At 39.8% G+C, this 22615-nt stretch overlaps 1 protein-coding gene across 1 annotated transcript in view; it reads right to left on the bottom strand.

The window, feature by feature from the left end:
• Nucleotides 1–10534: 10534 nt before the first annotated feature.
• The window catches only part of sim2 (SIM bHLH transcription factor 2), a 38473-nt gene continuing 26392 nt past the window's right edge, over nt 10535–22615 (bottom strand). The window contains exons 6-11 of the mRNA XM_067494863.1: nt 19548–19747; nt 19182–19288; nt 18096–18243; nt 17847–18000; nt 13677–13812; nt 10535–12316 (exon numbers count right to left, since the gene is read on the bottom strand). Coding sequence (XP_067350964.1) covers nt 12267–12316; nt 13677–13812; nt 17847–18000; nt 18096–18243; nt 19182–19288; nt 19548–19747 — 795 coding nt within the window. The 3' untranslated portion in view covers nt 10535–12266. The remainder of the gene's footprint in view (nt 12317–13676; nt 13813–17846; nt 18001–18095; nt 18244–19181; nt 19289–19547; nt 19748–22615) is intronic.

Here is a 22615-nt window from a genome sequence, read left to right as displayed (position 1 = left end):
ATTTAGTTGTATGACCACAGTTTTTTAAAACTGCTTCACATCTGTGTGGCATGTAGTCAACCAACTTGTGGCACCTCTCAGCTGTTATTCCACTCCATGATTCTTTAAAAACATTCCACAATTCATTTACATTTCTTGGTTTTGCTTCAGAAACATTATTGATATCTGGTCAGGAGAAACATGCCCATATCATAATGCTTGCACCACCATGCTGCACTGTCTTCACTGTGTACTGTGGCTTGAATTCAGAGTTCAGGGGTCATCTCACAAACTGTCTGTAGCCCTTGGACCCAAAAAGAACAATTTTACTCTCATCAGTCCACAAAATGTTCCTCCATTTCTCTTTAGACCAGTTGATGTTTTCTTTGGCAGATTGTAACCTCTTCTTTTTTTAACAGAGGGACTTTACGGGGGATTCTTGAAAATAGATTAGCTTCACACAGACGTCTTCTAACTGTCACAGTACTTACAGGTAACTCCAGACTGTGTTTGATCATCCTGGAGCTGATCATTATCTGAGCCTTTGCCATTCTGGTTATTCTTTGATCTATTTTGATGGTTGTCTTCCATTTTCTTCCACGTCTCTCTGGTTTTGCTCTCCATTTTAAGGCATTGGAGATCATTTTAGCTGAACAGCCTATGATGTTTTGCACCTCTATAGGTTTTCCCCTCTCCAATCAACTTTTTAGTCAAAGTACACTGTTCTTCCAAAAAATGTCTTTGTATAATGTGGCTGATTGGTGTATATCAATGGCTGTAGCAGACATGGGTCAGCATGGGAAAACCCTAATGTTAGTCATGACACAGAGGTGTCAGAACACACTGGGCATATGTACAGGGCCGCATACCCAGAGACTTTCTATGTGTGAAATCCATTATTTTGAAACCTCATGATAAGAGTTCAGTGTTAAAGAGTTAAATATTGAAACATACAATGTTGTCAGGACAGCTATAAATGGAAGCTCATTTAAATACCAGCACCTCAGCAAAGTCCTCTACTTTACCTCTTGGGGTTTTTGCTGGGTGAAAGACACTCATACAATGCATCTAGAAAGTATTCACAGTAACTTCACTTCACTTCCCTTTTTCCACATTTTATTATGTTACAGCTTTATTCCAAAATTGATTAAATTCATTATTTTCCTCAAACTTCTAAAAACAATACCCTATAATGACAACGGTTAGGATCAATGTTGTAGTATTCGAGATTGGTCTTTGTCTAGAGACAGGCCTTAAGACAGCTTTTTTAAGGTCAGGGGCAGCTGTAGCTCAGTTGGTGATGGCAGTTGTTCTGACCACAGGTCAGTAGTTCGATCCCTGCTCCCGGCTACATGTCAAGTGTCCTTGGGCAAGACGCTGAACCCCAAGTTGCTCCCGTTGGGTCAGGTGAGCACCTTGCATGCCAGCCACTGCCATCAGTGTGTGTGTGAATGAGTGAATGGGAATCAGCATTGTAAAGCACTTTGGATAAAAGTGTTATATAAGCGACCATTTACAATGTGAAAGAAACTAGTATCTTTGCATGTCCATAAGTATTCAATGTCTTTGCTTAATACTTTGTTGAAACATATTCAGCCAATTACAGCCTCAAGTCTTTTTCAGTTTGATACTACAAGCCTGGCACACCTATTTTTAGGCAGTTTCTCCCATTTTTCTTTGCAGTATCTGTCCAGCTCTATTAGGTTGGTTGGGGAGTGTTGATCCACAGCCATTTTCAGATCTCTCCAGAGATGTTCAATCAGGTTCAAGTATGGGCTCTGGCTGGGCCACTCAAGGATAATCACAGATTTGTCCTGTAAAGCATGATGCTGTCACCACCATGCTTTACTGTAGGGATAGCTTTTGGCCAGGTGGTGAGCGGTGCCTGGTTTCCCCCAGACATTTTGCTCCATTGCTACATTAAAAACAATGAATACGCTTGCCATTTAGGCCAAAGTTCGAGCTCAGTCTTTGTTTTATCAAAGTATTTTCTTTCTCATGGTCTAACAGCCCTTCAGGTGGCCTGAATGTGTCTTTTTATGAGCAGTGTTTTCTGTGTGGCCACTCCACCATACAGGCCTGAATTGTGGAGTGGTGCAGAGATGGCTGTTCCACAGAGAATCCCTTGTGACTCTTTCAGAGTGATCATCGGGTTCTTGATCACCTCCCTGACTAAGGACCTTCTCTCTCGATCCCAGTTTGGCCAGGCAACCCACTCTAGGAAGACTTCTAGTCATTCCAAACTTCTTCTATTTAACGATGGAGGCCACTGTACACACTGGGACCTTCAATGCTGCAGAATTTTTTCTGTACCCTTCACCAGATCTGTGCCCTGATTCAATCCTGTCTCTGAGGTATACAGAGAATTCCTTGGTCTTCATGGCTTGGTTTGTGGTCACACATGCACTGTTAACTGTGGGAAGGTCCCCATGTAGACAGGTGTATGTCTTTCCAAACCATGTCCAATCAACTGAATTTCCCACAGGTGGACATCTCGAGGATGATCACTGGACACAGGATGCACCAGAGTTCGACTTTTAAGTGTCATGGCAAAGTATGAATACTTATGTACATGTGAATTTTTATTTATTTTTTTATAAATTTATGAGGTATTGTTTGTAGAGTTTAGAGGAAAATAATTTAATACATTTTGGAATACGTGCTGTGAATACTATTTGGATACATTGTATACAGATATTACAAGCCATCATTTTCATATTATAAATATGGACAATACAGGAAATCTCCAATTGACAGATGATGTTGCAAATGTTTAAAATATTTAAAATTTAAAATATTTATTGCCCACTTCCTATGAAACATTTTAATCAAAACATCAGCTCCTCCATATAGATGATTCATGTAGTGCACCTAAATGTTCAGAAACATTCTGCAATAATGCAAACTTGAGTTGCCATTACAAGTCATAAACATAAAGTAATTCCCTCTTTACTGTGCATGCCATATTATGTTATTACAGCCTAAAATCCCAATTATATATATGATAATTATAATTACCCTAATGCAACCGCAAGGGGGCACAAGCCAGTGTCTTCTTGTGCCAGTCCCAAGTCTGGATAAATGCAGAGGGTTGTGGCAGGAAGGGCATCCGACGTAAAACACATGCCAAATCAAACATGCGAATCGTGACAAAGACTTCCATACCGGATCGGTCGGGGCCCGGGTTAACAACGACCGCCACCGGTGCTGTTGACCTACAGGGTACCGGTGGAAATTGGACTACTGTTGGTCGAAGACGAAGAAGAAGAGGAGGAAGGTGTGTTCGTAGGCAGAGAGAGAAGAGGAAAGCTAAGAATGTAGGACTGACAGTAGGGACTTTGAATGTTGGTACTATGACAGGGAAGGCTAGGGAGTTGATCGACATGATGCAGAGAAGGAAGGTGGACATACTGTGTGTCCAGGAGACCAGGTGGAAAGGTAGCAAGGCTAGAAGCTTAGGAGCAGGGTTTAAGTTGTTTTACCATGGGTCAGATAGGAAGAGAAATGGAGTAGGAGTTATATTGAAAGAGGATTTTGTGAGGAATGTTCTAGAGGTGAAAAGAGTATCAGACAGGTTGATGAGTCTGAAGCTGGAAGTTGAAGGGGTGATGTTCAATGTTGTGAGTGGTTATGCCCCACAGGTAGGATGTGAGTTAGAAGAGAAGGAGAAATTCTGGAGTGAGTTAGATGAAGTGATGCAGAGCATCCCCAGAGGTGAGAGAGTTGTCATTGGTGCAGATTTCAATGGGCATGTAGGTGAAGGGAACAGATGTGATGAGACTGTTTTGGGCAGGTTTGGTCTTCAGGACAGGAACGCAGAAGGTCAGATGGTGGTTGACTTTGCAAAGAGGATGGAAATGGCTGTAGTAAACACTTTCTTTCAGAAGAGGCAGGAACATAGGGTGACGTACAAGAGCGGAGGTAGAAGCCCTCAGGTAGACTACATCTTGTGTAGGCACTGTAATCTGAAAGAGATCAGTGACTGTAAAGCATTGGTAGGGGAGAGTGTAGCCAGACAACACAGGATGGTGGTGTGTAAAATGATGCTGGTGGTGAGGAAGATAAGGAGGACTAAGGCAGAGCAGAGGACGAAGTGGTGGAAGTTGAAAAAGGAAGAATGTCGTTTAGTTTTCAGGGAGGAGCTGAGACAGACTCTGGGTGGTTTGGAGGTGCTTCCAGATGACTGGACTACTACAGCTAATTTGATCAGGGAGACAGGTAGGAGGGTACTCGGTGTGTCATCTGGAAAGAGGAAAGCGGACAAGGAGACTTGGTGGTGGAACGAGGAAGTTCAGGAGTGTATACAGAGAAAGAGGTTAGCTAAGAAGAAGTGGGACACTGAGAGGACTGAAGAGAGTAGACAGGAGTACAGGGAGATACAGCGTAAGGTGAAGATAGAGGTGGCAAAGGCCAAACAAAGAGCATGTGAGGACTTGTATGCTAGGTTGGACACTAAAGAGGGAGAGGTGGATTTGTACAGGTTGGCAAGACAAAGAGATAGAGATAGAAAGGATGTGCAGCAGGTTAGGGTGATTAAAGATAAGGATGGAAATGTATTGACAGGTGCCAGGAGTGTGATGGGAAGATGGAAGGAGTACTTTGAAGAGTTGATGAACGAGGAAAATGAAAGGGAACGAAGAGTAGAAGAGGTGACTGGTGTGGAGCAGGAAGTAGCAAAGATTAGTAAGAGTGAAGTGAGGAGGACATTGAAGAGGATGAAGAGCGGAAAAGCAGTTGGTCCTGATGACATACCTGTGCAGGTATGGAAGTGTCTAGGAGAGGTGGCAGTAGAGTTTTTGACTAGTTTGTTTAACAAGATCTTGGAGAGTGAGAGGATGCCAGAGGACTGGAGGAAAAGTGTACTGGTACCAATTTTTAAGAACAAGGGAGATGTGCAGAGCTGTGGCAACTACAGAGGAATAAAGCTGATGAGTCACACAATGAAGTTGTGGGAAAGAGTAGTGGAAGCTCGGCTAAGGGCAGAGGTGAGTATTTGTGAGCAGCAATATGGTTTCATGCCTAGAAAGAGTACAACAGATGCAGTATTTGCTTTGAGGACGCTGATGGAGAAGTACAGAGAGGGTCATAGGGAGTTGCATTGTGTCTTCGTAGATTTAGAAAAAGCGTATGACAGGGTGCCGAGAGAGGAGCTGTGGTATTGTATGAAGACGTCTGGAGTGGCAGAGAAGTATGTTAGAGTGGTGCAGGACATGTATGAGAGCTGTAAGACAGTGGTGAGGTGCTGTAGGTGTGACAGAGGAGTTTAAGGTGGAGGTGGGTCTGCATCAAGGATCGGCTTTGAGCCCCTTCTTGTTTGCTCTGGTGATGGACAGACTGACAGATGAGGTTAGACAAGAATCTCCCTGGACTATGATGTTTGCAGATGACATTGTTATTTGTAGTGAGAGCAGGGAGCAGGTGGAGGAAAATCTAGAGAGGTGGAGGTCTGCTCTGGAAAACAGAGGAATGAAGCTTAGCCGCAGCAAGACAGAATACATGTGTGTCAATGAGAGGGACCCAGGTGGAACGGTGAGGTTACAGGGAGCAGAGGTGAAGAAGGTGCAGGACTAAGTACTTAGGGTCAACGGTTCAGAGCAACGGTGAGTGTGGAAAAGAGGTGAAGAGGCGAGTGCAGGCAGGTTGGAACGGGTGGAGAAAAGTGTCAGGTGTGTTGTGTGATAAAAGAGTATCAGCGAGAATGAAAGGAAAGGTGTTCAAGACGGTGGTGAGACCAGCAATGTTGTTCGGCTTAGAGACAGTGGCACTGAAGAAAAGACAGGAGGCAGAGCTGGAGGTAGCAGAGCTTAAGATGTTGAGGTTCTCTTTGGGAGTGACGAGGATGGACAGGATCAGGAATGAGTACATCAGAGGGACAGCTCATGTTAGATGTTTTGGAGATAAAGTCAGAGAGGCCAGATTGAGGTGGTTTGGACATGTTCAGAGGAGAAACTGTGAATATATCGGTAGAAGGATGCTGAGGTTGGAGCTGCCAGGCAGGAGGTCTAGAGGAAGACCAAAGAGGAGATTTATGGATGTAGTGAGAGAGGACATGAAGTTAGTTGGTGTGAGTGAAGAGGATGCAGAGGATAGAGTTAGATGGAGGCACATGATTCGCTGTGGCGACCCCTGAAAGGGAGCAGCCGAAAGGAAAAGAACAAAGAAGAAGAATTATAATTACCCTACAGTTATGTAGTTCATAATTGGGTAACAGCAAAGCAGAGATATATAGGTACAAAGTAATAAATAGGATAACAGAGATGTCTCACAATGGCAAAAGCAGTCAGAAGGTTATTACAGAAATGGCCCACTGGTTGATCTATATAAGCCATACACTAAAAATCCAATTAAACAATTTGAGGAGGCAGGTTCCTTGGGCCAAAAGTAATCTATCCCTTTCGCATTGACCGTCTAACAGCACTTTTACAGCCTTGTCAGGAGAGGAGCAGAGTTCTTTGGCTCACCTTCAAACTGGATCTTCACTCAGCCAGAAGTCATTATTACTTGTGTTTGCGTTACATTGAAGACAGTAAACAATTAACATGTTGTGGTGGATGGGATTTGGAGGCAAAGAACTTTTATTATATTATGTATGTCACATAAAGTATGAAAAAGAATGAAGAATAGAAGAGGTGACTGGTGTGGAGCAGAAAGTAGCAAAGATTAGTAAGAGTGAAGTGAGGAGGCCGTTGAAGAGGATGAAGAGTGAAAAGGCAGTTGGTCTTGATGACATACCTGTGGATGGAGGTGTTTAGAAGTGGCGTCAGTAGCGTTTCTGACTAGTTTGTTTAACAACTGCGAATGTGACACAGGAGGTAGAGCGGTTGTCCACCAATCCCCAAGTTGTTAGTTCGATCCCCAGCTCCTCCTGCCACCTTAGTTGCTCCCGGAGAGTGTTATCCAGCTGCATAACAACTCCCCGATCGGGGTGTGAGTGTGTGTAATTGTGAATGCTAATGGGTGAGTGAGCAGAGGTAAAGAAGCTACAGGATTTTAAGTAATTAGGGTCAATGTTTGAGAGCAACAGAGAGTGTGGAAAAGAGGTGAAGAGGCGTATGCAAGCAGGTTGGAATGGGTGGAGAAAAGTTTCAGGTATGTTGTGTGATAAAAGACTATCAGCGAGAATGAAAGGAAAGGTGTTCAAGACAGGGATGAGGCCAGCAATGTTCTTGGCTTAGAGGTAGTGGTACTGAAGAAGAGACAGGAGGCGAAGCTGGAGTTGACAGAGCTTAAGATGTTGAGGTTCTCTATGGGAGTGACAAGGATGGATAGAATCAGGAACGAGAACATCAGAGGGGACAGCTCATGTTAGATGTTTTGGAGATAAAGTCAGAGAGGCCAGATTGAGGTGGTTTGGAAATGTTCATAAGAGAGATTGTAAATATATTGGTAGAAGGATGCTAAGGTTGGAGCTGCCAGCCAGGAGGTCTAGAGGAATGGTAAATGGTAAATGTTCTGCACTTACATAGCGCTTTTCTACCTATTGGCACTCAAAGCACTTTACACTGCTTCTTATTCACCCATTCGCACTCACAATCACACACACACTCATACACCGATGGGGGAGCTGCTATGCAGCTAGCTAACACTCACCGGGAGCAACTAAGTTGGGGTTCAGTGTCTTGCTCAAGGACACTTTGACATGTGACCGGAGGAGCTGGAGATTGAACAAACAAATGTGAGATTGGTGGACAACCAACAAGGACAACCGCTCTACCTTCCTGCGCTACAGTCGCCCCTAGGAAGAGTAAAGAGATTTATGAATGTAGTGAGAGAGGACATGAAGTTAGTTAGTTTGAGGGAAGAGGCTGCCGAGGATAGGGATATTGGTCACATGTCCAAGAATCCTCGAGCAAGACACTGAACCTGAAATTAATTGCTCCCAAGAGTGTGGTCCAGCTGCATAGGAACTCCCCCATCGATGTTTGTGTTTGAGTGCCACTGCGAATGGGTGATTGAGAAGCAGTGTATATATAATAATTCTGAAGCCTCACTGCGTACAATACTTGATATTGTCGACCCTGGCTAGCATGCAGAGGGCAGCGGGTTCAAATCCCACCCCACTCCACCCACCTTCCACAGGCGGAACACATTCAGCTGTAGCAACCACTGAAGGGACAAGACGAAAGCCGTTAAACCACAAAATTCTACTGGGACAGGTGGGATTAAGCCGAACTTTTACTGACACTTGGAAAGGAAGCAAATACAAAGGTATGCTAAGTAGCAAAGCTAGTTAACTAGAGTTAGCAATGTGTATCTGAAGCAAAATGCAGTTTGTTTATTTAAACTGCTCCATATGACATGGTTTTGTAATTTAATGACTGAAACACCTGGAGTCAGACTATTAAATTTTTGACTTCTTTGGAATCTATTAGGTATCGTATTTTAGTTTAAAACATAAGTGGGGTGGTCAGACATGTTTTGAAGCTGGCACGTAAATCTGCAACAGATTGTCCATCAATATACTGTATGCTTAGTGTTTGCAACTTTTCTGCATTTTAAATATTGAATATCCTGTAAAATATTCTAGATTTAGCTATGAAGCTAAAAGAACACATTTACACAAGGGTTGTTGTTGGTTCAAACAGAAAATGTAAAAAAATAAAATAAAATAAGAAATTAAAGACTTGAGTCTTCAACGGAAGACTTGGTCTTGTCTCGGCCTTTTAACAATAAGGTCTAGGTCATGATTTGGTATCTTTAAAGTTGGTCTTCAATACAACACTGAAATCTTCCCTTAGAAACAGTCTGCATCAGAGCACTGCTTTGGGAATCCTAAAAAAAAATTGCAATGTGTTAAAAATTATTATCAAAATTCTGGAAAAGAGCACAGGTATAAATAGACTACATGCTGGTGAATATCAGGTTAAATAAAGAATTATTTTGTAAGTTCATTCATTATCTTTAACTGCTTACTGTATGCTGTTTTACAGAAACAGGGTGGGCTGAAGCCTATCCCAGCTGCCATTGAGTGAGAGCCAGGTCAATTATCTATCTAAGGGGCCACACAGACAGACATCTAGAGCTTAGACAATCATTCATACTTGCATTCATACCTACAGGCAATTTTAGATTCACCATTAATCTAATATGAATGTCTTTGGACTGTGGGAGGAAACCTGAGTACTTGGACAAAACCAACGCAAACTAATCACTCCACCACCGCGCTGCCCTTTTTCACTTAGCACAATTTATTTTTACTTTGTTTTATCTTATCGTATCTTCAGTGGCAACGATGTTAAGTGTCCTGTAGTGTTGGGTACTTTAATACCGGTTCCTGAATAATACTGGACCTGCAGTCTAGACCTTTGACCAAAAGAAAACATTTTGCACATCATAAAACAAAAGCATACCGTACATGAGGCCAAAAAATATTTGTCAGTGCAATCTGGACAGAAAAACAGGAGGTGTTCCTATTATATAGAAATTCCAGATAGTGCTGTTTAAGAAGTGCTAAACTTATATCGTACATTCATTTTGACACTTTCAGTTATTGTAGTGAAATTATGCTAAGCCATTTCTATCAGAGCTGTAAAAGTAATGAGAGTAAGCATCAAATGATCTGCATTCATTATTATGCACAATGAAACTGCAGCAACATTCAGCATGAGATACCCTGGCAAACAGGGTCTAAGAAACTGAGTTACAAGCTAACTAAAGACTCCTCCCTATGGCAATAACAATGTAATGTTTTAATGGAAAAACAAAGACAGATATTTTCTTTAAGTGATGCAAAGACACTTGATAAATATGTTCCCAGATGCTTCAGCAATAATTTATTCTATCTCTTGGACTGCATACAAGCCTCTCAGTTCCTTTTCTTAAAAATATGGCAGATAAGCAAGCAAAAAGAAGCCTTTTTTGGCTGGAGTCAGACAAACTGGATGAAATATTGTTAAATCAGATATTTTGTCAGAAGAGAAATATGTACTGAACATTTTACTGATTCATAAATAGATTTATGGAAAATCTTTTGGAGATGCTAAACTAGAACATTCAGTGAGACATATAGGATAACAGCTGATTCGTCCCATTAGTGAACCTTAAAGTCTTAACTGCCTGCATGGTAGAGTGGAAATCTAGAGGTTATCTGTCTGAGCTTTAAAGCCTGTGCACAGGACTTTTTGATTAATTTGACCTGTACTATCCTCTTTTGGCTGACAGACAGATGTTCTTAATAATGCAGAAAGTTGTATGTTGCCCAGGGAGTCACACAAAATTAAGCTTCTCCTGGGAAAAACTACACATCGTAGAAGATAGATATTGTATTCAGAAACACAAGCTACCATTTGAGCAATGTTTTGTCATTCAAAAATTCAAGCAACAGGAGCATTAACCACCCAGTGATGTCAGGACAATTTATATTTAGTCTACTTTGTTTTTTTAGAAATGAATAATGAAGATTCACTCAGGTCTCAGTTTATTAGGTACAACAACTCAGTATTGCTCTAAAAAAATCTATGAATTTTTCTGTATTGATGTGCCTTTCCAGATGTCTTAGCTACCCACGCCATAGGCACTAAATGCACCCCCAAACCATCAGAGATGCAGACTTTTGTACTGTCCATTAATAACAATCTGGATGGTCCCTCTCCTCTTTAGTCCACCGAACACAGGGTCCATGGTTTCGAAAAATAATTTTTAATTTTGATCCCTCTGACCACAAAACAGTTTTCCATTTTGCCTCAGACAATTTTTAATGAGCTTTGGCACAGAGAACAAGTCAGTGTTTCTTGATTATGTTGACATATGGCTTCTTCTTTGCATGATAGAGCTTTAACTTACATTTGTGGCCCATCTTTACATTCCAGAGGCTCTGCCTGAAATGTTGCTTTTATACCCAGGTATGTTACTGACCTGGTGCCAATTAACCTAATTAATGTTCAAATGCTCCTCTATCTGTTTGAGCTAATATTTTCCATGGAATGGTAAATTCTCTCATTTTCAACATCTGGTATGTAGTTTGTTCTATTGGGAATAAAATATGGGTTGATATTTGCAAATCATTTCATTCTGTTTTTATTTATATTTCTCACATCATCACAACTTCTTGGAATTGGTGTTGTAATATTCAAATTAAATTCTTTATTTATTTGTCATTTATAGTACAACATCACTATGTGGCTGAACTGATATAGATTTGTTACTTACCAAGAACAAATCCCCTGATAAGGAAATCCAAGCATGCCACTGATGACTGTAAAGCATATTATGCATTATTAGGCACATACAGGGTCAAACAGTTGTGTTTTATTAGTCTTATTATGGTTATGCATATATGCAATACAAATATTAATATGGGTACATTCTAAGATGGCCATTGGTGCAGTAAATTTTTTGTGTCTCTCCCACTGATCCTTGGATTTATCTGTATTTATAAGATGTTTTATAAGAATTTTATTATTAATTACAGACTTTTAAATATGAAAAGTGGTGGAAAGTGCTGGGATATATACCCGATTTGACTGCATATCTATGCAGTCTGTTGTCCCCAGCTGACAGTATGTATAATTCTTGCTATTCTACATAAATGCTGTACAAAGTCCCCAGAATTCACATGGAACTCCTATGCTACTCCTTGATGCTGGAACCTACTCTACAACTTCCTGGTCTCATTCCCCTAGATGAATTTAAGACTCTTTTAAAACATAAAATAACAGAAACATGCACTTGCTGTATACAGTGTTGTTGCATTCATGACCCTTAGTTTTTGGTATTATTGTTGATGCACTACTTGAGCATCTTGGCCAGGTCTCCCTTGCAAAAGAGATCAAATTTCAGGGGATTTCAGGGTAAAATAAATATTCAAATAAAAAAAAGGTTGAAATAAAATACATTTTGATTTAAATTTAAATCATGTTTGTTTCCGTATTCATTGTAGCTGTAAATTTTACCTGAAGTAAAAACAGGCAATTCATTTACTTATACATTTTACAGTGATTGATAATAATATAAAAAAACAATTAACAGTCCTGCATCTTCTAAATATACAGGAAGACATATTACAATATTTAAATAATACATTGCATTTTAATTAATGTTTGATTTATATAAAAAGCTTTATGACACTACAGGGGTAATTTAAGTGAACATGACTACACCTGGTGGTGTGTACTGCCTGAATGTAATTGTTTTCACTCAGACATGCTTGCATCTCTATGGGAACACATACTTGTGCAGGAAGGCTTTCCTTGACATTCCTGTCAGCTCCTTGTCATCTGCTTTATTGTTATCTGCATCATCCTCTCTGATCTCAGACTGGGTCTTCCTCCTTCGCTTCATATACAGTATCACTTGCTGCCACACAGATGTTGTAGAGGAGGCAGTACGCTCCTATTATCTTAAGGGCAGACAGGGGCCAGTAAAAATGTTTTATAATGCATTGTTTTAAATATTGTTGTTCTTGTACTAGTAGCCCACTTTTTATCAGGTTTCCCTGGTTCCCCAACTCCTGACATGGACCTTGAAGACCCGGTTGGTGTCTAAGCTGGTGTGACTCCCATTAGCAACTAGGTAGGCAGGTAGCATTAAGGGCCTACATTGGATATTGACCACACCCTAACTGGTAATTGAACCCACAACCTACCATAACTAAAGTGAGTGGTGCTAACCACTGAGCTATCCAGAAAGAAGGATCATGAGAAGCACAAGTGGTACCCGTGGCAATAGGAACATTGGGGTCTGTGACCCCCAAACTGGGAGAGTGCCTCCAACATCAAAATCGAGGAGCAATATCTGGCAGGACCCTCAAGCTCCCAGGTCTCTGGTAGAAAAGGGAATAAAGACCGCCCTGAAACTACCTCTATTACTAACTATTACTAACAAGAGTTTGAAAAAACAATCACACCCACATGCTGGGGAACCATGACAAACTAATGAGACATAGGCTACTGGAACAACAACAAGACATTCATGGACAAGAGCTAAGAATATAGAACTATTGGAATGCTACTATACAGGTATTACCAGCAAAAGGGGTTAGATGCAGAGAACATTGGACCTATGGATATTTTAAGACCCAACATCTAGCTTAACCACAATACCTCTAGTATCTCAGTATTCTAATATCGACAAGAAGCACTTTTTATCACATGAATCTAGTGATTGCCGAGGTACAATGTAAATGGCATGTCAAGAAAGAGCCGGGATAACAGGACAGGGAGGAGATATCTTCACCACCACAACAATCACATATAGGCTTTCAAGCCCCAATAACAAAACCCAGGTTGGTGTGAAGCAAAAACAGCTGACCTGAGATTGAAGATTCTATTAAAACACACAAAAAAAACTTTGAAAGAAACTATTTAAAGCCAAATAGAACTAGTATATAAAAGACATAGATATATTTAATTTTTTTATCCTTTATCAACCATCAGAAAATTTGAGACCATTCACAACAACAGTCTGAACCAGAAAGATACAATATGAATTAGTTTTAAGCAGAAAGGTCAAAGCCTACTTCAAGCAGCTCTTTCAATAATTTATGCTGATTGATATTTTGAGTCCTTCTTATCAAATGAGTTAACAATATAATCCACAAGAACAATTTCAGCAGCTCTAAAGTTTGACTGCTGTGGCTTATATTACTGTCCAAGACCAAGTATCAGCACCTTAGCTTACCCAAAATGCCACCCTGTATTGCATTTTGAAGAAATAATCCTGGAAGACAAAGGGGATGTAAAACATAATTAAATGTTTACCTGTATATTTTTTGGGTGCTGGGTGGCTGCTGATGTTCCATCCAACAGGCTCTCTGCTGTGCATTGAGCCAATAAACTGCTGAGTCAGGTGAGTGGAGGGAACTGAGCTGGACAGCTGGCTCTTGGCTTCTAAATGCTGATTGAATGGATAGTGGAGGGTTACATTGTAAGTAGGGATGCAGGACACCTGGCCTGCTTCAGGGCTCAAGCCAGACCTCTTTTCCTTGCAGTTGGTGATCAGGTATAGTGGTATCTCCTTCTTTAAACCCCATTGTTGGGAGCAGCTCAACTGGTTTGACTGAAAGAGGCCAGCATCCTGCTGCCATCCGTAATCACACAACAAAATCACAGTTATATCAATGTTGGTTCATAACAAATATAAATGGTGACATTTTATATTAACTGGCACTGAATCCGTGTTTTGTCAGACACATACAGTATAGCATATTAAACCAGAACATTATAGACTCTGATGTTTTAAGATGTAGACAAAGTATTACAAATGTTGTTTTATGTCACGCCAAATATACTTGCTTTTAACTACACATACACGTACACAAGATTGCCTATACAAAATTGCACTGTCTTAACTGAGTACGCCCACTTTTAAATCCTAAGTCTATCTATATTTATGGAAATATATCTGCAACCTTACTGGTTGGGAGGCAGCCACCTGCCTAACCACAGTGCCACAGTGGTTACCTAAGTCTTTTTTACAAAAATTTGTTAACATTTTGTTAAAAATTGATCGAAGAGAAAGGGAAAAGAACTGTTAAGACAGTGCAATTTTGTATAGGCAATCTTGTGTAGGTGTATGTGTAGTTAAAAGCAAGTATATTTGGCGTGACATAAAACAACATTTGTAATACTTTGTCTACATCTTAAAACATCAGAGTCTATAATGTTCTGGTTTAATATGCCATACTGTAAGTGTCTGACAAAACAAGGATTCAGTGCCAGTTAATATAACATGTCACCATTTATATTTGTTATGAACCAACATTGATATAACTGTGATTTTGTTGTTTGATTACAGTGTTGCAGCTGCTGGGTGCAGGTTCTTCAAGTTCACAAGCTGGCAAACTGCGAGGGGACAATCATCTTCACAATAGTAAGTTGGCATGCCTTTTAATTAAGTATGATACAAAGAACTATACTGATTAAATCCCAGTTACAAAAATGTTGACTATTACCTACACATCTCTACGACTATTTACATACTTTGTAACTGAAAGACAACATAACATTTTTAAACATAGTGCACTATATATTACTGGCTTACTATGGAAAGTAATATATATGTGTATATATTATGTTTAACACATTACTTTGGTAAAGTCAATGGTCTGCTTCTAAGGTGTTGCCCACTTACTAGAAAACTCCATTTATAGTAATTATCATGTTCCTAGAAGCACGGCAGAGGAGTATCAGAAATCTGCCACTCAAGCTTGTTAATCAAACCTAGACCTAAATATAGTTAAACATATTTAAGAACCTCATGCTTTAGCCTCTTACCTAAACTGGAAAACTGAAAAAATGCTTCTATTTGTTATTGTATACCATCCTTCACTCCCTTATTCAGAGCTTTTGAGTAAATGTTCACACTTTTTATTTGTACTAACCACTAAATCAGAGTCATTTTAGTGGGTGACTTTAATTTTCATGCAGATGTTGACAGTAACTGCCTCATAAGTGCATGTATATAATTATTATATTAACTTTTTTTTTCTCAAAATGTAAATAAACCCACTCACTGTTTCACTCACATCCTAGATCTTGTCTTGACATACGCCATTAAAACTGAACATGAAGAAAGATTTTTGGGTACAACAGCTCTAGAAACATCCAGAGAACCTAATCCTTCTTAGAAGGCTTCTTTCCCCATAGATCTTGCTGAGCTGAACTTATTAATTTCTTTCTCAAAACAGACAACATGTATCTTAGACCCAACTAGATTGCTCAAAGATGTTTTACCTTTAATAGATACATCTATATTATATTTGATCAATCTATACCTAGTAAGGGCTATGTGCCAAAGGCATAAACTAGCTGTAATCAAACTTAACTTAAAAAAACTGTTTTGACCCAGGTGTTTTAGCCAATTACAGAGAAATCCAATCTCCCCTTTATTTCTAAAATCTTTGAAAAAGTAGTTGCATAGGAATTATGTGACCACCTGTGCAGGAAAAAATGTCTGAAGGTTTCCCATCAGGAGTACAGAAACAGCACTGGTGAAAGTCACCAATGATCTTCAGATAATTAACTCATCTCTATAATTGTCCTTCTAGATGTAAGTGCTGCGTTTGACACCACTGACCACATAATTTTCTTACAGATACTAAAACATGTCATTGGGATTAAGGGAACTGCACTAGGTTGGTTTAAATCATATCTATCAGATAGAATTAGGTATAAAGTTCCATAGGGCACTGTGTTAGGACCAATACTTTGTTCTTTACACATGTCTCTGCTACGCAACATTATTGGAAAAAATAAATTAGTCAAACTTCAATCATGCCTAAAAGACAAAAAGGCTTAGATGTCTTATAATTTCTTACTTCTGAAGTCAGACGAAACTGTGTTAAGGCCTAAAAATCTCAAAAATAAGCTGTCTAACTATATAATTACTTGAGATGGCATAGCTTTGCCCTCCAATACTACTATGAGGAACCTTTAAGTTATTTTTGACCAGGATTATATCCTCTACCTCACACATTAAAAACAAATCACTAGAACAGCCCTCCTTCACCTGCGGAATATCACCAAAATTAGGAACATCCTGTCTTAAAATCATTCTCTCTATTTGATTCCCATGAATTTAAAACCCTCCTCCTTACATCCTCCTTTCCAAAAGTAGAATAGGAGGCAGAGCCTTTAGCTATTAAGGTCCTCTCCTGTATAAACAGCTCCCAGTTCAAATTCGGGGGGCAGACCTCTCTAAATTTAAGACTAGGTTTAAAACCTTCCTTTTTGATAAAGTTTACAGTTAAAGCTGGCTCAGTCAGTGTGAGCCAGTGCTTGGATATGCTATGTATATACTTAGACTGCTGAGAGACTCGTGATGCACTGACCTCATCCCCTCTTTTCTCATAAGCTGCATTTATTCAACCACTGCATGAATAACTTTGTTATCCTCTCTGTGTCACTCTCCCCGTAGTTTTCTTGCTCAAGGAGGTTTTGTTGGATTTTCTGTACATAATGTAGCTGTATATTTTCAAATGCCCTGAGATTACCATCTTTAGAATGTGTGCTATATAAATAAAGTAAACAAAAAATTTAATTGAAATGATTTACAGATGAATCTGTCCGGAGAACAATCATATGCAATACACTTTTATCTTGCTGCCTATATGGTGATGTTTGACTAAACCATAGCAGACACTTTACACCTATGTTGCACAGCTATGTTCATCCTGTACACTTCAATTGTTATATAAGTACGTAAAGTTGAGGTTCTCATGCTGTTGCCTGGAAACGTAAGATTTGTTTCTTAGAATTTATCATATACGTACGACATAATTTTATAATAGATATAATAGATTTCATCATGTTACCAGGTACATACAACTAAGTATTTGTATGTAATGTACAGCTACACCAGTACGGGTACCCTGTAAATGCAGTTTAATTATGCAATTATGCTTTAAGTTGTGGGCTGTACTCTAAAGTGTTACCCAGACCTCTTATTTACTGCAAATTTATCAGGCTGACCTTTTTTTACTAATTCCATGCTTTGAGAACAGTGGGTAACACATGAGTAACTAGTAACTCCTGTGTTTCCCACTGTAATCAGCCACTCAATTCATTCCTACTCATCTGTTCCCTAATATGTAAGTAACTACATAGTATTTATACCAATCCATTTTCATTTATTTCAATAGTCTGCTATTTCTTACCTTCTGCACAATTTCAGGCTGTTTTGGAATCCAAATTAGCTTTGTCCTTTTTGATCTGTTTCCCTGAGTTTCCTGATTGCCTCTGGCTGACTACAGCCCAATGATTTTATTCTTTGAACTTGTCCCCTTTAAATACATTTAAAGGACGTAGTTGTCAGCATAATTTAAGTAGAGGTAAACTGCATGGACTCTGAGTCATGCACAAGTTCTACCTGTTTTTAGTGAACTGTCACAGAGTAAGTAAGTAAATTAGTAAGCCAAGTGGAAGTCCCACCTCAGGATAGGGTGCAGCTCTAGGTTTTGTCTTCATCTTGAATTGTTTGTGTTTGAGTTGTTTGCACTGGTCCTGTGAGGAAGTAAAACTGAGACCAGGCTTAGTGGCTTTCCTCTGGTCTTCAGATAACTGTAGCTCCTTGTATTCAATGTCACTGTGTACAAACAGACCAGGATTTATTGTGCATATTGTATTGGCTCAACTGGAGGGTTATACATGGAGAATCACAGGGGCATGATTCCAACTCACGTGAGGACGTAGTTCACACTGACAATACAGTGAGGTCTGGAAGAGCGACTGTTGTGGAGAATGGTGACATAACTCTGCACCCACACCCATCCTCCATGCTTTGATAACATCCGGTAGTATTTAGTGGTAACCTGCCCTTTTACAAGCACTAAAAGAAACATAAAAATCGGAATTAAATTGAGAAAAATGGTCAAAAACATTTTTCACCTTATTGTAATTCTAATAGAATAAAATGTAACGCAGCAATGATATTGTATTTTAATTATAAAACACTGCGGCAGTACTCTTTTTTTTCTTTTTTCATCCTTTTCCCTCCTTTAATTATTTCTGCTTGTTCTAACATTTACTGTCTCTCCACCAAATTAACTTTACTCCATGTGCAAATCAACTGATCCAATTGCTATATACCTTTAAAAAAGGTAAATAAATATAGTTTTAATGTTCCTATCATTGCTACCATCACCGCTTTCACCGATATCTTTAAAGGCAATAATAGTAGTACTAAAAAAAATAATAATAGTGACAGCAATAGGCACAGGTGGCAATGAAGGGAATGTAGGGGATCTCAAAATGGCAATGGCATGGTCTATTACAAGGGTAGTCAGTTATGATTTAAGGAGGTTCAGATGCAGAAAATTTCCTCATGTACATGTCTGCAGCATCATCCGACATTACAATTAATTTATAAATATTGAAGTAGCATTGTCATTAACAAAAATCAAAGTAAAAAAGCTATAATTCAATGCCATTTCAACAATATTTATTTTATGCGAATCTCTGAGATCTAGTTTACGGCAGCACATTGACTTAAACCAAAGAAAAAAACAATTACAGATCTTATTAGATTAGAGACAGATGGTAATTACGAAAACTTTACTTTTAATTATAACTTAGGGATCTAATAAATATGGAAACATTTCAGAATCTGCCTTTGAATAATCAGGTTTTTAAGATGTCTTCAGTATCACAGTAGTTTAGTGACAGTTTTCTATACTTCCAAAATGCTATAATAAAACAGAACTGTCGATAGATAATTCGGTGGACAGATACACACACATCCTACTCTGGACTCCTTTAAAAACTTACATAAATGGTGAGCATAGCGTAGATGAAAAATGTCACAGGCATGGACATGATGATAGAGAGTCTTCTCTATCAGGTCTTGAGGCTCATACCCTGTCAGCTCTGCCACCCTGATTACAGCACACAGGAGAGATAGATACAACAGTCAGCAGATTTGGACGTATGTATAACCGCATATTTTAGTATTTGAAAAATGCATATATAGGAAAATAGCTAACTATTTTGTATAGGCTTAACAATTTGTAGATATATTTTTTCTGTTGATAGTTTTTATTATTTTATTTTCCACAAAAGTATCTCAGATTTAAAGTATTGAAACTTTCATCTATCTATCCATTCAGTTAACAATCAGTTTACAATTTCTCCTACCTTGCATCCAAGAAGATCAGTTTAAAGTCGAGGCTTGCTCGGAACATAAACATGTTGCTGTGGAGTTTGATCTCAGTGATGCCACTGGGAGGCACAGAGTGGCCAACAGCCACCAAACCCACGGTCTGACAACAGGATTCATATAGAGTCATGCCCATTATGTACTGATGAACTTTGAGGTAACCACTGCAGTGAATGACCTGAAACAGCATGACATTTTCTTCCATCATTGATGTACTAGATTTTTACTAGATTGTTAAAATGTTTTCCTTAAATATAATATAATATAATATATTATAATATATATATATATATATTTACTATTTGGGTCATTACTACACCAAAAAAAATCTTGCTTGTTTTAATCATGTTTTTGTGTCAACCAGACTTTATTATAATGTTCTGTTTCCAGCCAAATAAAAAAAAGTCTTCCATTGATCTAGGATGGTGCAGATAGAAAACTATATACAGAAAATTTGTTTGCAAATGCTTCTAATGACAATATACATCTGACTGGAATTAGGTAATGACAATGTCATGGGCAGATCTGATCTTCAGGACAGGAACGCAGAAGGACAGATGGTGGTAGACTTTGCAAAGAGGATGGAAATGGCTAAAGTGATTACTTTCTTCCAAAAGAAACAGGAACATAAGGTGAAATTTAAGGTGGACTACATCTTGTGTCGATGTTGTAAACTGAAAGGGATCAGTGACTGCAAAGTATTGGTAGGGAAGAGCGTATCCAGACAACGCAGGATGACTCTTTTTGTTTAATAAGATCTTGGGGAGAGGATGCCCGAGCAATGAAGGACAGGTGTACTGGTGCCGAAGAACAAGGGAGATAAACCATACAATGAAGTTGTGGGAAAAAGTAGTGAAAGCTAGGCTAAGGGTGGGGGTGAGCATTTTTTGAGCAGCAATATGGTTTCATGCCTAGAAAGAGTACAAGCATTACTTGCTTTGAGGATTCTAAAGGAGAAGTACAGAGGGAGGTGCATTGCGTCTACATAGATTTAAAGAAAGCGTATGACAGGGTGCTGAGAGAGGAGCTGTGGTATTGTATGAGGAAGTCTGGAGTGGCAGAGAAGAAGGTTAGAGTGGTGCAGGACATGTAAGAGAGTTGTAAGACCGTGGTGAGGTGCTGTAAGTGTGAAAGAGGATTTCCATATAGGGATGGGTCTGCATCAGGGATTGGCTCTGAGCCCCTTCTTGTTTGCACTGGTGATGGACAGGCTGACAGATGAGGTTAGACAGAAATCTCTACGGACTATGATGTTTGCAGATGACATTGCGATCTGTAGTTAGTGAAGGAAAATCTAGAGAGGTAGAGATATGCTCTGGTAAGAAGAGAAATGAAGGTTAGCTGCTGTGGGAATACATGTTTGTGAAGGAGAGGGACCTAAGTGGAATGGTGAGGTTACATGAAGCACATGTAAAGATGAGTCAACGGTTCACAGCAACAGAAAGTGTGGAAAAGAGGTGAAGAGACGTGTACAAGCTGGTTGGAACAGGTGAAGGAAAGTGTCAGGTGTGTTGTGTGACAAAAGAGTATCAGCGAGAATGAAAGGTGTTCAAATCGGTGATGTAACCAGCAATGTTATACGCCTTAGAGACAGTGGCACTGAAGAAGAGACAGGAGGCAGAGATGGAGGTAGCAGAGCTTAAGATGTTGAGGTTCTCTTCAGGAGTGACAAGGATGTATAGGATCAGGAAGGAGTACGTCAAAGGGACAGCTCACATTAGATGATTCAGATGTTCAGAGGAGAGATTTTGTGTGTGTGTGTGTGTGTGTGTGTGTGTGTGTGTGTGTGTGTACACACACACACACGCACACACATATATATATATACATATACATATATATATATATATATATATATATATACACACACACACACATAATACATGACATACATAATACACAGTGCTTGCACTCTTCGCTCTAATTCATCCCAAAGGTGTTCTATCGGGTTGAGGTCAGGACTCTGTGCAAGCCAGTCAAGTTCTTCCACACCAAACTCACTCATCCATGTCTTTATGGACTTGCTTTATGGAATTCATTTATTTGGATGGGTGAGCGAATACTTTTGTCAATATAGTGACATGCTATATATATATATGTATATATATATATATATATATATGTGTGTGTGTGTGTGTGTGTGTCTATATATATATAGAGACACTTTTGCTTTTTTGCCCCAAACTGCAAGAGAACTGTAAATAGCTGCTTTTATCTAGCACTTTTATCCAAAGTTCTTTACAATGTTGCTTCTCATTCGCCCATTGACACACACCAATGGCAGTGGCTGCCATGATCATGTGACCCACCACAAGCAACTCTGGGTTCAGTGGCTTGCCCAAGGACACTTCGACACAAAACAGGGGATACCGGGTATCAAACCACTGACCAACTTGCCAACTGAGCTACAGCAGCCCATATACTATATGTAGAACTGGTAGTTTCCAAATGGCGGTCTGTGCAAACTGTGTACACGTTTTCACGCAGTTGCAAGACACCATCAAACTTTTGGAAAACAAACTAAGCAAAAAAAAAAAGAACTTATCTTGGGGTTTTCCAACTTTGCCACCACACAGGCGAAGCACTTTGCAGCTCTTAATACCTCGAGCTACATGGAACAAACAGTCTCTATCCACCCGGCTGTTTGTATAGTGACCCAGGACCCCGATGTTACGCTGCCGCTGCTGTTGTTTCCACTGGAAAGACGGTGCCAACCCGCGGTCTTCTACACCTGTTGGACGACCAATGGCCTGTCCTGACACGAGCCTGCTCCTCGCTGCTGACACAGGAAGCCTGGATCCCGGCTAAAAGGCGACATCGGACGACACCTGCTGCAGCTCATCTGGTCAACCAGTCCATTGCACCTTCCCCAGTCCAGATGGATAACCGTTTCACTGTTCTTGAGGAGCTGGAAAGGCCGACTTCTCCTGCGGCGGTTCCCTGTGACTGCCTGCCCCCTGAGATACCACACGGCTCCACCTCCCACGGGCAGCGCGGTCGGGGCATGCTGCCGGGGCCTCGCCAGACCAGACGTGCCAACACCACC

Source organism: Channa argus, chromosome 24 (genome assembly GCF_033026475.1).
Source record: "Channa argus isolate prfri chromosome 24, Channa argus male v1.0, whole genome shotgun sequence".
In the NCBI taxonomy this organism is placed as follows: domain Eukaryota; kingdom Metazoa; phylum Chordata; class Actinopteri; order Anabantiformes; family Channidae; genus Channa; species Channa argus.
The sequence above is the reverse complement of the archived record's forward strand: the minus strand, read 5'-3'. Positions and strand labels throughout refer to the sequence as shown.